The sequence below is a fragment of the Neoarius graeffei genome, chromosome 5 (assembly GCF_027579695.1).
Source record: "Neoarius graeffei isolate fNeoGra1 chromosome 5, fNeoGra1.pri, whole genome shotgun sequence".
NCBI classification, from domain to species: Eukaryota; Metazoa; Chordata; class Actinopteri; order Siluriformes; family Ariidae; genus Neoarius; species Neoarius graeffei.
In genome coordinates this window covers 39,095,842-39,110,722 of record NC_083573.1, presented here as the reverse complement: position 1 = coordinate 39,110,722, position 14,881 = coordinate 39,095,842, and the positions used below count along the sequence as shown (strand labels likewise).

The following is a 14,881-nucleotide window of genomic DNA, read 5'->3' as shown; positions in this document are numbered from 1 at the left end:
TTCACAAAACTTGGCAGGATTCTTTGTTATATGTCGATAATACGCATATTGTAATTTCATTAAATTCAATAACATTTTACCAGAGTTACAGCCCTTGATTAACAAAATTATAATTTGACAATTTCATGAGAGTGTGTTTTCCTTCTGAAATCAACCTCTCTCACAATTTTTGGAGGAATTTCATGAAACTTGGCAAAAGACTTTGTTATATAACAGTTATACGCATATTGAAATTTTGTTTAATTTGGGCAAATTTTACCAGAGTTATGCCCTTGATTATTAACAAATTTGTACTTTGGCAATTTCATCAAGGTGTGCTTGCTTTCTGAAATCAACTTCCTGTATAATTTTTATGTCCCACTGGTCGTAGCGATGTCCGTCCATCCGTCTGTCCATCCATCCGTCCCGGGAAGGGTACTCACTTTCTGAAATCAACTCCCCTCACAATTTTTGGAGGAATTTCATGAAACTTGACAGGATTCTTTGTTATATGTCGGTAATACGCATATTGCAATTTCGCTCAATTCAATCACATTTTACCAGAGTTATGGCATAGTTGCCAGTGGGGGATATTGTGCTCTCAGAGCACTCTTGTTATTTCCTTTATGTGCAAATATGAAAAATTTTCCAATATTTCCCACTCTTTTTTTCTTTCTCTGCAATCTCCATGCTGTCTTCCCTACCTCCCTCCTTTTTCTGGACTTTCCATGTTTCCACTACAGGCATGGTGTGTGAGAAGGGGATCCAGATCCTTCTCACCATCGTGGGGGCATTCGCCTCCTTTGGCCTGATGACAGTGGCAATTGGGACAGATTACTGGCTCTACTCTCGTGCTCTGATCTGCAACAGCACAGCCAATGTGACGCAGGATGACCCACACAACAAGGACAAGAAAGACCCTGGAGCCCTCACACACTCGGGTCTCTGGAGGATCTGCTGCCTTGAGGGTCAGGGGCTCTCATCTCTCTGAGATATGTGGTCTTTAGGATTGGAAGGGTTTTAGTGGTTATGTTAGATTAGCCACAGACTTTTGGAATATGGTTAGAGGTATTTAAAATTATACAGAGGGCAATGTTTTGTTGAAGATATTTGATAGAGTGAAGTATCCAGGTTGATTTTAAATCTTTTGAACAAACATATGCAAAAAGAGCTTTAAAATAACTTGAGCATTTCTTAGATTTCAATTATATTGGAATATTTTTCAAACCAGAGACACCAAATTATGTGTTATTTATCTTTTGTAAATACACAGTTAGTCATCACAGTAGGAGATTACAATTCTTTACAGAATGAAACAAGACTGACTTGCAACCAATTTCGGTTTCTTTTTATATGGGTTATTCTAGTGTACAGTATTTGTACAGGTTATACACCATCCATGGACCTGTATGAAACTTGTATGCTTAGTCTGTAATGTGACAATAAGCAGAAAAGCAAGCAAAATCCTAATTAAAACGCGGTTTATCTGAAGAACGAGGCTAAAGGGGGCGTCAGTCAAGGACTGCTGAGTTGCCTTTTAACAACAAATGCTCTCACTCATCCCCACATCACATTTACTCTCCTTTCAGTCTACAACCAGCTATTGTGCACTGCTAATTTAACGTTATGGCTAAGCTCCACAACAACAAAGCATTCAATTAAAGATAAGCTCTCCATTTGCCGCTGCACCTCTATCATTCTCTCACTTTCTCTCCCTCTAGTTTTCTCTTTTGCTTTCATCACTTCTCCAATCTCTACCCTTTCCCCAACTGTCTGCAGCACATTTGTGTTTCTCTGTATCTCTGCAATTTTCACTATGTACTTCTTTCTTAGGCTTCTCTTATCCTCCTCCTCCTCCTTTTGGCAGCTGCCTTGTTGTATGGTTGGCACAGTTTAGAGGTCAAGTAATCTTCTCTGTCCCCAGGGTTTGAAGGCAAGATGGATATAAAGTAGCTGCCCCTCTGAGATTAGGTGAAGTGGAAGGAGGACCCATTTTGAATCTGCATAATGAATTCCAAACCTTCCACTTACAGTTTCTGTCTAAGGACACTGAAGTGTGGGGATACATACAAGATATACGTACACTACCGTTCAAAAGTTTGGGGTCACTTTGAAATTTCCTTATTTTTGAAAGAAAAGCACTGTTCTTTTCAATGAAGATCACTTTAAACTAATCAGAAATCCACTCTATACATTGCTAATGTGGTAAATGACTACTCTAGCAGCAAATGTCTGGTTTTTGGTGCAATATCTACATAGGTGTATAGAGGCCCATTTCCAGCAACTATCACTCCAGTGTTCTAATGGTACAATGTGTTTGCTCATTGCCTCAGAAGGCTAATGGATGATTAGAAAACCCTTGTACAATCATGTTAGCACAGCTGAAAACAGTTTAGCTCTTTAGAGAAGCTATAAAACTGACCTTCCTTTGAGCAGATTGAGTTTCTGGAGCATCACATTTGTGGGGTCGATTAAATGCTCAAAATGGCCAGAAAAATGTCTCGACTATATTTTCTATTCATTTTACAACTTATGGTGGTAAATAAAAGTGTGACTTTTCATGGAAAACACAAAATTGTCTGGGTGACCCCAAACTTTTGAACGGTAGTGTATATAGATATATAACTTAGATATTCCAGAAAAATTAATAACATAATAACCTTGTCCTCCTGTCTCTTGAGTTCCACTAAAACTAGGATTTGAGATTGGAGTTCATGAGTCAATGAGCTGCTTTCATATTTTTAAACTTATAACTCAAGGCTCCCTGAGGACTAAAGTGCAAGGTCAGGAACACACAGTCAAGATCTTATTTCCAATGAATGACCTGTGCGTTGGACAGAAGTATCACTATGGATTAGCCATAGAGCCATCCTGTCTCCAGAGAGCAGTAGGATCTGTAAGCAAGAACCAAACTGGAGAGCCCAGTTTCTCATCCATGGGCTTTGCTGACTCTTTTCCCTTTTGTTCCTCCCATTTCTTTCTTACAGACTAATGTCAGTGAGGAAATTTAAAAAAGACAGAGTGGTGAATCAAACCCAAGACCTTCCCTCACACCTGTCCATACCTCCCTCCATCTGTGTTTCATCTCTGCATCACACTTTCATTCCATTCATCGCCACCAGTCATGGTGTCATCATATCGCGTCAATCTGTGTGTCAGCAGTAGGCCCACAGCACTGGAGCGGGTAGCTATACAACTGCCTGCATGACTCCAGGGCTCCGCTCTATGTGCATGTGTATATATTTGTGGTTGAGTGTTGTGCAGAGTCCTGTGTGTCTGTAACCCAAAGCTCTATGTTCAGTTTGAGTGGAACATTCAACAACTGATGGGATTAGTAGTTTACAGTGTCTTGCAAAAATATTCATCCCCTTTCGTGTTTGTCCTGTTTTGTCGTATTATAAGCTGGAATTAAAATGGATTTTGGGGGGATTAGCACCATTTGATTTACACAACATGCCTACCACTTTAAAGGTGCAAATAGTTGTTTTATTGTGAAACAAACAATAATTAAGGAAAAAAAGCAGAAATCTGGAGTGTGCATAGGTATTCACCCCCTTTCATATGAAACCCCTAAATAAGAGCTGGTCCAACCAATTCACTTCATAAATCACATAATTAGTTGATTAAGATCCACCTGTGTGCAATCAAAGTGTCACATGATCTGTCACATGATGTCTGTATAAATCAATCTGTTCTGGAAGGACCCTGACTCTGCTACACTACTAAGCAAGCAACATGAAAACCAAGGAGCCTCCAAACAGGTTAGAGACAAAGTTGTGAAGAAGTATAGATCAGGGTTGGGTTATAAAAAATATCCCAAACTTTGAATATCCCAGGGATCGCCATTAAATCCATTATAGCAAAATGGAAAGAATATGGCACCACTACAAACCTGACAAGAGAAGGCCGCCCACCAAAACTCACAGACCAGGCAAGGAGGGCATTAATCAGAGATGCAACAAAGACACCAAAGATAACACTAAAGGAGCTGCAAAGATCCCCAGCGGGGATGAGAGTGTCTGTGCATAGGACCACTTTAAGCCATACACTCCACAGAGCGGGGCTTTATGGAAGAGTGGCCAGAAAAAAAGTCATTGCTTATGAAAACACATTTGGAGTTTGCCTACCAGCATGTGGCAGACTCCCCAAACACATGGACGAAGATTCTCTGGTCAAATGAGACTAAAATTGATCTTTTTGGCCATCATGGAAAATGTCATGTGTGGCGCAAACCCAACACCCTGAGAACACCATTCCTGCAGTGAAGCATGGTGGTGGCAGCATCATGCTATGGGGATATTTTTCATCTGCAGGGACATGAAAGCTGGTCAGGACTGAAGTAAAGATGGATGGCACTAAATACAGAGCAATTCTGGAGGAAAACCTGTTTGAGTCAGCCAGAGTTTTGAGACTGGGATGAAGGTTCACCTTCCAGCAGGACAACGACCCTAAACATACTGCCAAAGCTATACTGGAGTGGTTTAAAAGGAAACATTTAAATGTCTTGGAATGGCCTAGTCAAAGCCCAGACCTCAATCCAATTGAAAGTATGTGGCATAACTTGAAGATCCCTGTACACCAACGCAACCCATCTAACTTGAAGGAGTTGGAGCAGTTTTGCCTTGAGGAATGGGCAAAAATCCCAGTGGCTAGATGTGCTAAGCTAATAGAGACATACCCCAAGAGACTTGCAGCTGTAATTGCAGCAAAAGGTGGCTCTGCAAAGTATTGACTTTGGGGGGTGAATACCTATGCACACTCCAGATTTCTGTTTTTTTTTTTACATCTTAATTATTGTTTGTGTCACAATAAAACAACAGTTTTCACCTTTAAAGTGGTAGGCATGTTGTGTAAATCAAATGGTGCTAATCCCCCCAAAATCCATTTTAATTCCAGCTTGTAATGCGACAAAACAGGACAAACACAAAGGGGGATGAATACTTTTGCAAGACACTGTAGTTTATATTTCGTACTAGATAAATGAATCATCGATAGATTCCAATGAATTTGTGAATTTATTTTAGGGATAAGGATATTTTATGTTATCTGTTTATCTATCACCCAGCTCTTATTTTATGTATGAAGTGAGATTGTTAATTTACCTGTCAGTTTGTATTTCCTGATGATCTCATTCAAGCAGAATTTCTTCTTGTAAGCATTTTCCCTGCTGTAAAGTGCCTGATTTAGCTCATCATGTAATTTCCATCATTGGCGAAGAGCAGGGGAGTCATCTTGCAGGCTGTAGTTGGAATTGGTAATAGCAGTCATAAAACATTATTGCTTTGAGTTAATTTTATGGTACTATGCAAGTCAAAAAAAGGTCTTGATATATTCCAGTTTTTAAGTGTATTCCTTTTTTAAAAAAAAAAGTGTTAACTGGTGTTACTTTGTATATTGTTTACATTATGTTTAAATTGACCTGACTCACTGTTAAAATCACCTGTCACAGAAAATTGAAGTTAATATTACCCAAGTTAAAATCACAAATATTACAGTTAACCCATTAAAGTCCCAGGACCCTTGACTTACATTCCTCATTCTCAAAACCCCAAACCTTTCCTTCTAGTTTCACTGTAGTTACTGAATAATATGTTTGATGATCAATAACTGAGTTTAGTATAAATACGCAGGTGATTATAGGAAATTGTGCATGATGATTGGTTGAGAAATTCGGACAATTTCTCGATAATCACCTCGAGTGACTCGGCAAAATGGCGGCCAATCAATTCATCACCGTAAGTGAGGAAGAATTACACATTATGAAAGAAAATGTGTTTCCTAAAAGCACTAAAGATGCTACGAAGTTTGGTCTAAAACTATTCAAAGGTAAGGTGGAATAATTATTTATTTTATCCATTTCAAAACAAAGTAATTTATGTGAGTCGGCATAGATAAGTGACACAAGTTTGCGTGCATTACTTTTGCATGCCGCTTTTAAAGTTTGAAATGAATGATTTTTTTCTATACTTTTTTTTTTAATCATCACCTGTGTATTTTTACGAAAACAATTATCTGCCTCAGGCTGAGTGAATATCAGTGAATAATAACCTCAATTTCGTCTTGGTTATTATTCATCAATATTCACCTCGCCTTTGGTGAATAATTGTTAATTATTAGGTTAGTAATAATAGTCACCTTAGTAATAAGGTTGACATAGACATTTATTAATCAGGTTTTGGTCAAACAGAAGCGATAACAGAATATCCAGAAGTGTTGGTGAGAATGTGTGTACAAACATTGTGTACTGTACTTCATGCACACTGATACTGGGCTCCTTCACTTCCAGTAATAGCTGTTAAAAAATAATTAATATATGTAGAGCAACAGCAACATGTTGATCACCTGTACGTTGCCATATAGGTGTGAAACGAGGGGTGTGTTCTCAGATCAACCACTTCCCAGAAGACGCCGACTTTGACCATGATGGAGCAGAGTATGTCTTGCGTAAGAGACTTTCCTTCCCTTCCTTGGTGGTAATACAGTGAGTGCTGGTGAAGGATGCTAATGAGGATTACGTAAAAGAGCTATAACACAGGATATGCATTGTGTTGTCAAATTTAGTTTTGTATCAATCACACTAAATACCTGCTAATGCTTAAACGATTTTTTTTAAAAAATCTGTATTTTATCTGAATTATGGGATAAATCTGATAAATGTCTGCAGTGAAGCTCTGTCTCTGTTGATTATGGCTGATGCACACACACAAACACTCATACATGCATGGTTGCACATACATAGTAGCTGTCATTCGATTGATATTCATGTTCTGTCCTTTAGCTATGCCAGCAGAGCTAATCCCAGATGGGATTTTGGACTCTGGAGGAACAGCAGCTTTTCTCCTAAGGCCTTTTCAGAAGAAAAAGAAGATGAATCCTCATTGCAGACATCTGATTTAATTATGCAGATGTCTCAGAATAATTCACACTTTGTATATTCAGCTTGTGATTGTTTGGACTGACCTTAAAGCTCTGTTTCACATCCCTTTCAACCTTGTGATTTATTATTTATTTATTTATTTAGCATCATTTTAAGGTTGTCTTGTGATACAAAAAAAAAAAGTTTACATTTTCAATAGCTAATTCAAGTTTTGCCTTTCCCCTTGCCCCTCTCTCTCTTTCTATGTGTAGGAGTGGTTCGGGCTTCAAATATCTTCCCTATTCTTAGTGCAATCCTGTTGCTGATGGGAGGAGTGTGCATTGCTGCCAGTCGCTTCTACAAGAGCAAGAGGAACATCATACTGGGAGCTGGCATTCTGTTTGTAGCTGCAGGTTCGGAAATCTCATTGTTGGGGCTATTTACATTATTTTACATTACAGTGACATACACACACACACACACACACAGGGCCTGGGGAGCAGTTGGGGGCATAGGTCCCTTGCTCAAGGGCACTTCAGCCATGGATTTTCCTGCCAGTCCAGGGAATCAAACCAGCAACCCTTTGGGCCCAAGGCTGCTTCTTTAACCTTCAGACTATGGCTGCCATGGCTGGGTTCTTGCCCCAACTGATAATCACATCATCAGTTTTTCTTTGGCTAATCAGACACAAGGTACGCCACCACACTTGCCAGAGCAGTTGAGGGTTAGGTGCCTTGCTCAAGGGCACTTGAGCCAGTCTAGCTGGTTCAGGGAATCGAACCAGCGACTTTTTGCTCCCAAATCTGTTTCTCTAATCATTTGGCCATGGCTTTCCCAATATTTGCTGTCTATATATGCTGAGGTGACAATATATTAGACACGTTTAACATTTTACTTCCTGGTGGGTAGCACAGTGGTACAATGTTTAGCACTGTCGCCTCACAGCAAGCAGGTTCTGGGTTTGAACCTGATAGTTGATCAGGGCCAGAGGTGGAAAGAGTACTAAAATATTATACTCAAGTACAAGTACTGTTACTCTGATGAAATTTTACTTAAGTACAAGTAAAGTTACCAGACAAAAAATCTACTCAAATAAAAGTAAAAAGTAGATCATTTAAAATGTACTTTGAGTAAAAGTAAAACGTTACTTTTAACAATGGGTGTTTTCTGCCTCCATTGTGTTGTGCAAAAATGAAAAAGAAGAGGAAACAAGGATATGTGTACATCTCAACCCAGATGTTTTATTTAAAGGAAGTGTATCAAATTGAATGCTTAGGATAATGCTGCATTAAAACTGAGACAAACAAAAAAGGTCAATACACACAGTCATGTTGTTTACATCGCCCTGACCACACACAAAGCATTGTACACGAAATATGAAAGTGAAATGTTGCACCGAAATCTCATAGCTTGCCTGTGTGCACTGTGTGTTATTGAACAATTCAATTCAAACATTATTTGTTTTGCTTAGTATTCCTTTCTAGCCTGTTGGATGTAGAATGGTAGGAGGACTGATCACGTCAGGTTGGCGAGCTAACTTGCTTGCATGATTAGCCAACCGAATAACAGACTAGTTACCGTTATGTTACAGTACCAACAGGTTGCTACTTCAACATTAGCAATGCCATCCACTATTTTTGGAATATAACCAGCCTATTGTCGGTTTTACTATGGAAAGGAAACATTATGATCAGGGGCGCAGATACGTTTTTTGAACTGGGAGGGACAAAAAACTGGGGGGGACAAAAAACTGGGGGGGACAAAGCTGCCAGCAAACCAACCCCAACCCCGATATGCCTGTCAAACTTGTTGTGGGTAACCATAGCAACCAAGCTCGAGCTCGCAACCTGTGCAGTCTGCGCAGCTCAACCAACCGAATATCAGTCTTTGTTTTGTTTTATGTGAGTTGTTGCAACTATGTATACACTGCTGTGCACCTCAATAAACCGAATGGTAATTAGTCTTTTGATTTTTCCGTGAGGTTTGCCTTATGCAAAGAAAGACAGCATAGACGTTTTTTCCTCCCTATAAGTGGGGGGGACCAAATGAGGTGAATTTAAATCTGGGTGGGACGAATCCCACCCGTCCCACCCTCTATCTGCACCTGTGATTAATGACAATACTTACCTCAACATGCTTGCGCAGATTAGACGTCAAATTTTTGTATGCCGCAATGGTTGTCTTCTTGGGCACACATAATCTGCATTGCATAATGAAACTGTCACCCCTTTTCTCTACAAAGCTGAAGTGATCACGTATGTAGGGCCAGGGGTGCACTTCATTACTGGAAGAAATTGCGTTTTCTGCAGGGTCGTCCACCACAGGTTCCTCGGTCTCCTCCATGTCCGCAGGGGCGCTTTATCAACACCCGTGGCCCAGGGGCTAGGCCCCTCATAGGCTACCTGTCAACCCTACCCTTACCGTTGGCCAGGAAAACACTCTTATTTTATTTGCAATACGTGTCAAGCATTTACAGTGTAAGCGCGTAATTAGCCTAGAAGCCTATGATAGGTTACGTTTGGCTCAGCGTAGCTGTGCAAGGCCCACGCTCACATCGCTCAACACATCCGACCACAGAGGGAGAGAAGAACGTGCGCATTATCATTACAGAGCCGGTTCTGATTATTACCACGGACAGGACAGTGATACTGCGTAACTTTCACGCAGGGGCATGGCCAGAGATAACCACACAAGCGCGCGTGCGCTAATGTAGACCTATGTGTTGTAAACATAAAACGCACACACCTACAGAGAAGTCCTTTTAAAAAATAAAATACATAAAAATAGCTCGGCAGCATGAAAACAAACATTCACTGCAAGACAAGGTGCCCTAGAATCGCCATCAGTTTTTAATATCTATATGGACTTTGTTGTCAGGATTGCACAGCATGAGATATCAAAACTGTACCCAGATACAGGCTTCAAGTTCAGATATTGCATTCCAAATGAGGTATCCACAAGAGAAATGCGTACGAAAGCACGAGCATCAGGAGAGGGTTGCATAACAGAGATTCTGTACGCAGATGATCAGGCCATACTCGCTGGATCCATCGAGGAGCTTCAGAATATTCTTCAGTTGTATGATAAGACCTACACCCGCTTTGGTTTACAAATATCATATGTCAAAACAGAAACAATGGCTTTTAACGTCAATGAGGATATCAAATGTAAACCAAGTATCATTTCCCTTGGCGGCACTAATATTAAAAACGTCCGCACCTTTAAATATCTTGGTTATAATGTCAGCAACTGTGATGAATCCTCACACTTCCTGCATGCTAGGATAAGTGCTGCATTCATGAAATGGAATGAACTGAAACACATTCTAACCGACCACCAAATACTACTAAAAACCCGTATAAAGTTCCTAGTGGCATGCGTTCAATCTCGCCTCCTGTACAGCACACAGGCATGGCAACTATCATCCAGTGAAATTCACAAAATTGAGGTAGTGTGGCACGGCTTCCTAAGGAAAATGATTAAAGGTGGATATAAACGAAAGAATGCCCCTGATCAAAAGAACACTACAAATGAAGATATAGACTGGAGCTACAAGATGTCCAATGCTGACCTCCGGAAACTGACAGGAACCCAGGATATAAAACTATCGCGCTACGTACAACAACTAAAATATATTGCTCACGTTTGCCGGATGGGCAATAACCAAGTGCAAAAGCAGCTCCTGTTTGACAAAAATGGTTACAAATGGACGAAATGGGAAAATCTGCTGGGCACAGACACCCAACAGATAAGACGTATGATGATGGACAAATCAAACTTTGAGCAACTGCTGCAACTGCTACAGCAGAAGCACCCCTAGAGAGTTTAACTTTTGACAGGGGAACATGATGATGATGATGAAGGTACTTGGCTCGGCGGCCACATGAAACGTAAACACCATGGACAGCGGCCAAACTCATAACTCTACAGACCGAAATACACGAAACCAAGTCCTACTAGGGTCTATTTTACCGATCTATGTTCAAGCATCATGCAAGTCTTCCTTCTCCTTGAATAAGACCGTGCATTCAACTGCCTTTTTGACATGACTGCATCAAAATACCACTTGCAACAATATTTCATGCACTCCATCAAGAAAAAAGTTAAACATGATGAACACGGGCATACTGTTTTGAGCATACGATTTTTTAAAAAGAAACTAGCTACATCAAAGTCCTTCAATAAACCCATCCTTTAGCGCAAATAAGCTTAACCTAGTTCAAAGCATGACGCTAGCAGTAGCTGCATAAGGCAAAATCATGTGGGCCTTTCGTCAACAACAAGCCACGGCGGGCAAACATTAATAATCAAGTGTCCTTACCTTAAAACGTTGTCTTGACTACAGAACTTCTCAAGTATTTCACTTAAATCCACACGGGTTAACAACACACCCAACACAGCTAGCGAGAAATGTGGATCTGCGCTAGCTTTGTATTGCTATTCCCCTCAGTATGCTTATTCTGTCTGCTGCCTGAACTGTGAACATTATAGGCTACAATCTTTTCATCAATTTCTTCAGTAGATGCCGTTTTAGACATTTTATTATACCCATCGAAATATGCTATTATACTAACAGGATTATAACTCAAATCACACAACACGTATTCAAATCACAACTGATTTATTTTACTGTTGGACAGATCATAGCATATCTAGCCTAGCTGCACATAGCCTAGCTGCTGGTACGGCTGATAACTGATAAGTAGCTGATATTCTGAACAGATTGGTGATCCTTACCTTAAAAAAGTCTGTGACTTTAGGCAATGATTCTATCATTACCTGCATCTCTCTCTTTTTTTCCTTTTATGCGCCCCGTTAACATGTGAACGCTTCATCTTTCAAAGCCTCTAAATTTGTGTCTCTGTAGTCTGCAGTCTTTGGCGCGCTTTCGTGCATGACGTTACATTTTGTTACATTTTATTCTGGTACAGTTGTGGGTGTTCGTTTCGCGAACCACATCCACCATGTCTCTTACAGCAGGCTACTGTGCGCTCATTTATTTCTAACCTTATTTCTATCCGTACATTAATGTAGGCCCACGATTCCGACAGTTTATTATTTTATTAATATTACAAGGCCCCTGATTGGCTGTGGCCCAGGGGCTTGAGCCCCCCGAAGCCCCCCCCCCCTTAAAGCGCCGGTGCATGTCCGCCATCGTCTGTGTGAGACTCGCGCGCGACAACTGTCCTTCCCGTGATTCATTTCCAGAACGCATTTCCCCTTCTCCGTTTTAGCCTTTTTTAAATTTTTTATTTATTTATTTTTTTTTACTCAGTAACGGTTGTGATGTAAAATGTACCGAAGTACACTACTTAAAAGAAAACATACTTAAGTAAAAGTAAAAGTACACTCTTTAAAAATTACTTAAAAAAGTATAAGTACACAAAAAAGCTACTCAAGTACAGTAACGCGAGTAATGTAATTCGTTACTTTCCACCTCTGATCAGGGCCTTTCTGTGTGGAGTTTGTATGTTCTCCTTGTGCCTGCATGGGTTTCCTCTGGGTGTTCCAGTTTCCTCCCACAGTCCAAAAACATGTAGATTAGGTCAACTGACTACTCTAAATTGCATGTGAGTGTGAATGGCTGCCTGTCTCTGTGTTACAGAGATACTGTGATACAGGCTACCTGTATCACCCACAATAGACTGCCCATCTGTACAGGGTGTACCCTGAACCATCGCCCAATGTCAGCTGGGACTGGCTTCAGCCCCCCACAACCCTCACTGGATAAGCGCTATGGATGAATGGATGGGACTACAGTGGTGCTTAAAAGTTTGTGAACCCTTTAGAATTTTCTATATTTCTGTATAAATATAACCTAAAACATCATCAGATTTTCATACAAGTCCTAAAAGTAGATAAAGAAAACCCAGTTAAACAAATGAGACAAAAATATTATACTTGGTTATTTATTTATTGAGAAAAAGGATCCAATATTACATATCTGTGAGTGGCAAAAGTATGTGAACCTTTGCTTTCAGTATCTGGTGTTGACCCCCTTGTGCAGCAATAACTGCAACTAAACGTTTCTGGTAACTGTTGATCAATCCTGCACACCGGCTTGGAGGAATTTTAGCCCATTCCTCCATAGAGAACAGCTTCAACTCTGGGATGTTGGTGGGTTTCCTCACATGAACTGCTCGCTTCAGGTCCTTCCACAACATTTCGATTGGATTAAGGTCAGGACTTTGACCTGGCCATTCCAAAACATTAACTTTATTCTTCTTTCACCATTCTTTAGTAGAACGACTTGTGTGTTTAGGGTCGTTGTCTTGCTGCATGACCCACCTTCTCTTGAGATTCAGTTCATGGACAGATGTCCTGACATTTTCCTTTAGAATTCACTGGTATAATTCAGAATTCATTGTTCCATCAATGATGGCAAGCCGTCCTGGCCCAGATGCAGCAAAACAGGCCCAAACCATGATACTACCACCACCATGTTTCACAGATGGGATAAGGTTCTTATGCTGGAATGCAGTGTTTTCCTTTCTCCAAACATAACGCTTCTCATTTAAACCAAAAAGTTCTATTTTGGTCTCATCCATCCACAAAACATTTTTCTAATAGCCTTCTGACTTGTCCACGTGATGTTTAGCAAACTGCAGACGAGCAGCAATGTCTTTTTGGAGAGCAGTGGCTTTCTCCTTGCAACCCTGCCATGCACACCATTGTTGTTCAGTGTTCTCCTGATGGTGGACTCACGAACATTAACATTAGCCAATGTGAGAGAGGCCTTTAGTTGCTTAGAAGTTACCCTGGGGTCTTTTGTGACCTCGCTGACTTTTACACGCCTTGCTCTTGGAGTGATCTTTGTTGGTCGACCACTCCTGGGGAGGGTAACAATGGCCTTGAATTTCCTACATTTGTACACAATCTGTCTGACTGTGGATTGGTGGAGTCCAAACTCTTTAGAGATGATTTTGTAACCTTCTCCAGCCTGATGAGCATCAACAACGCTTTTTCTGAGGTCCTCAGAAATCTCCTTTGTTCATGTTATGATACACTTCCACAAACATGTGTTGTGAAGATCAGACTTTGATAGATCCTTGTTCTTGAAATAAAACAGGGTGCCCACTCACACCTGATTGTCATCCCATTGATTGAAAACACCTGACTCTAATTTCACCTTCAAATTAACTGCTAATTCTAGAGGTTCACATACTTTTGCCACCCACAGATATGTAATATTGGATCATTTTCCTCAATAAATAAATAAATCACCAAGTATAATATTTTTGTCTCATTTGTTTAACTGGGTTCTCTTTATCTACTTTTAGGACTTGTGTGAAAATCTGATGATGTTTTAGGTCATATTTATGCAGAAATATAGAACATTCTAAAGGGTTCACAAACTTTTAAGCACCACTGAAAACTTAGTAACCACATCATCTAAATGAGATCAGTCAGTAACTGTATACCTACAAAATAACCTATATGGTGGTTGATCATAATAAAATTACTGACTGTTTGAAAGGTTGGGATGATTGCAAAGACCCTGAGTAGAGTCAAGTGAGATCCTAGTAGGGCTGTATTCAAGACTATTATTGTCAAACCCATGATCGGTCGAGCTTGAATCAATATTGAGTCTTAAGGGGGTTGAGGCCAAGTCAAGATCAAGTCCAAATGAAAGCAAGACCAATTCAAGACTGAAACCAAAAGCCATCCAATCATTTTTAAGGTGAATCCTTTACTTCAACTACTTGGCTTCATTAGTACGTTGTGCCAGTGATTAGGCTATGTTTTATAAAGCAAGGAATTACCTCTTGTTGAACTTTGTGTTTGTGGGGGAAAAAAACAACAACAACACAAACTTTTTTTTTTCCACAAACTCCCAGTGGAGAACAATACTATATCTAGTGAAGCTAATGTCCAAGACAGAGACAATCCAAAAATAAATGCCAAGAATACAGCCCTACATCCTAGGGAACAATAATTCTCGAGGGGAATGAAAACTGTCTGGTGTTAGGGGCCCAAAACATTAACCTGTCACTGGAGCCCAAAATCTGTACTGACTTCCCAGTCCAGTAAAAACAAAGTCACTCT

At 40.2% G+C, this 14,881-nt stretch overlaps 1 protein-coding gene across 1 annotated transcript in view; it reads left to right on the top strand.

Annotated features, from left to right (window-relative positions):
- The first annotated feature begins 724 nt into the window (after window positions 1-724).
- cacng8b (calcium channel, voltage-dependent, gamma subunit 8b) overlaps window positions 725-14,881 on the top strand; it is a 15,392-nt gene continuing 1,235 nt past the window's right edge. Inside the window, exons 1-3 of the mRNA XM_060920504.1 lie at window positions 725-947; window positions 6,340-6,423; window positions 7,108-7,248. Of these exons, the coding sequence (XP_060776487.1) occupies window positions 725-947; window positions 6,340-6,423; window positions 7,108-7,248 (448 nt within the window). The remainder of the gene's footprint in view (window positions 948-6,339; window positions 6,424-7,107; window positions 7,249-14,881) is intronic.